Here is a 3,009-nt window from a genome sequence, read left to right as displayed (position 1 = left end):
ACACACGCACACACACANATATATATATATATATATATATATATATATATATATATATTCCCCCCGTCTTCTTGTGATAGCGAGAGGTAGGCACATTTTAATTAATTCCTTTTGCATAAAATTCGATTCTTAGAATTTTTTTCTTTTTTTTTTTAATTTTTGTAACAAAAAGCTTGTTCATTTTGTTTGTTCCTAATTATGGTTCTAAACATTTTGTAGACGTGCATCGATTTTTAATTGTTTACAATTGTAAATTCGGAGTTCCTTGCTTGTTTACATGCAGCAACATGTCATGTAAAGAAGACCAATTCTTCAGTTAACGAACTCGTTTCTTTTTGTATTGTTGGATCCTTTTACATTTTAGATGAATCTTATTTATTATATTTTACATTTATACGTTATTTATATTTTTTCCCAAACTGGCTACTAAATTCAACAAGAAGTGTTTTTTGTTTTGTTGTCATCACCAGATTCCTGTCAATTTAAATTAGTGAAGATTTTTTTAGGTTTTCTTTCTTATGAGCAGACATTTTTCTTTGTTGAACCGAAGCGTAATGAAAAATTTAATTATTATAAAGAAAGTAAAATTGATGGTTTTATAATTGTCGGCTTAAATTTTTACCAAAGCTTTCAGTCTTGAACTGTTGTGTAGATGTGACAATTGTTAAAAAAAACGATGATATTCTTCAACTTGTATGAATGTAAAAAAAGATTTTAAATTGCGGAATGAAATCAGCGTCACACGTTCCGTTTGGTAGGATAATTATTTTATTTATTAATTTACTTGATTAGGTGGAGTCAAAAATTAAAATTATTTAATGTCTTGATGGATTTACAATTACACACATCATTGATTTATTGAATGAGTTGTGTGTATAACGTTTATGAGATCTGATGCACAGCTTTTTTAAAATAATTGCGAACTAAGTCTAACTGAAATGAGTAAAAAATTAATTGGAAAGTTAAATTCATTTGAATGTTCTGCATTTGGAAATAGCGTAACAATGTGGGTGTCGTATTATCTAGTCCTCAACATGGCAGGCACAAGATTAAGGAAGATGAGAACAAATAATAGTTTAATAACAACTGTAATCAGTGATTTTTTGTAAAAAAAAAAAAATAGGTGCCAGTACTGAATGAGAATCTAATCAACTTTAGCCGGGGAGTCTATGATTGACGACGTTTTTTTGCTTATCTCGCCAAAAACGCTTCGATCGCTAATTAAAAGTAATATTTTTTCCCCGCGTTGAAAACCGTCATAAAAAAGCGCTGACTGTGTGTAATATTGCTCTGTTATTTGGGATGTACTGTACATTATATGATAAATGAAAGTTGTGTTAAAATTTTTAGCTAAATTTTTTTATAGAGCTTCTTTGAAATAATGATAAATTTTAATTGATTAAGCATTAAGAATGTCGTTGTCTGAGAGTAAAGTCAATTTATTCTGAATTTTGTACTTGAATTTGTTTTGAGAGCAAGATGAACAAATTGCTCTTTAAAACCTGGAGTGACATACGCTTTGCTCGAATACGAACTAGTCATGTGCTGTTAAGTCTTATTCAACGTATTGTTATGTCAGTTTGAAAATAGCTATAAGTAATGATCATTTTTAACGTTAGCATGCTAACTATTTATTCCATTTTTATACCTTTATTAGTGTTACCGACTGTTGCATGTTATTCAGTTGAGTCTGAGGTGTCTTGTTTGGATCACCCCGCACGCTTGATTTTTAAAATGTGTATTTGTTACAACGCAGTCATTGTGTTGAAGTTTAGGTTAATTGTATGACAATGATTGTAAAAAATTAACAAGTGCACGTATCTTTATTTTACATGTGTAACATCATTTCCATTCTTGTGCGTACCTCCCAATAGTTCTCCGTAGCAATATATAATATTAAATCTTATGTATGTATATATATATAATATATACATATATATATACTAGCATGTATGCATGTATATACATTTATGTATATGTATATTGTCTTTTAATTTAATTTTTATTTATTACAACAGTGCGCATAACGACTTTATGTTGATTATTTGTAACTCGGACTTTTGGCGTTTTATTAAAATTAAAATATTTCATCCCAAGTTTCTCATTTTTGTTGTGGCTGTTGAAATGCCCCAACAAATCATGTTTATGTTTTGATGATGTTGATAATCATTATTATATTATATTATATCATTGTTTTGTTCTTTAGGTATTTTTTTAAGTTATTATTTATAAATGTCATTAACGTGATCGTTCAAATGGAATAAGCTTTGGTTAATACGACGCTGATTGTAAATTTTTTTGGAAACAAACGGTTAAAAAATGGCTATATTAGTGATCGCATTTTTGTGGTTGTGTTTCAATGTTCATTAGACTGGACTGGACTGGACTTGGTAGTTAGGAGCAACGGCTGTAGTGCTAGCTATCATATTATACTATGTTGTTATTATTATTTTATTATTTTTTAGAATTCGTTTTTACTATGTCAGTTGTCAGTTATGTTTAAAAAGTATTTAATTAATTTTTATATTATGATGATATACATAAATATTACAAATAATTTAATTACACACACACACACACACACACACACACATATATATATATATATATATATATATATATATATATATATATATATATATATATATATATATAATGTTTTTATATAATATTTTGTTTGCATTAGTTGACATTTATTTTTTAAATTGATTAAAATTTTTATTGAATGAACTTTTTAATAAAATGTTTTGGTAGTTTTTTGTAAATGCACTGTCCTTGAAATTACCATCATTTGCAAATCACTTTCAATTTTGTTGCAACAGTTTTTAATATTCAAAATATCAAAATTTAGATGTTACCATTATTTTCATTCTAAAAGTTTACATATTTAGTAAAGCGAAAATCTTCAATTTCTAACCTCTGGAATTAAAATAATATAGCAGCCCAATTACTTTATCAATCGCGCCTTTTGTAAAAGATGATATAAGCCAGATTATATGATCGTGTCAG

At 27.4% G+C, this 3,009-nt stretch overlaps 1 protein-coding gene across 1 annotated transcript in view; it reads right to left on the bottom strand.

The window, feature by feature from the left end:
- Positions 1–2,366: 2,366 nt before the first annotated feature.
- The window catches only part of HELRODRAFT_162291 (hypothetical protein), a gene marked incomplete at both ends in the record, with an annotated part of 1,447 nt that continues 804 nt past the window's right edge, over positions 2,367–3,009 (bottom strand). The window contains one exon of the mRNA XM_009024537.1: positions 2,367–2,432. Within this exon, the coding sequence (XP_009022785.1) occupies positions 2,367–2,432 (66 nt within the window). The remainder of the gene's footprint in view (positions 2,433–3,009) is intronic.

The sequence above is a fragment of the Helobdella robusta genome (assembly GCF_000326865.2).
Source record: "Helobdella robusta unplaced genomic scaffold HELROscaffold_4, whole genome shotgun sequence".
Taxonomy (NCBI): domain Eukaryota; kingdom Metazoa; phylum Annelida; class Clitellata; order Rhynchobdellida; family Glossiphoniidae; genus Helobdella; species Helobdella robusta.
The sequence above is the reverse complement of the archived record's forward strand: the minus strand, read 5'-3'. Positions and strand labels throughout refer to the sequence as shown.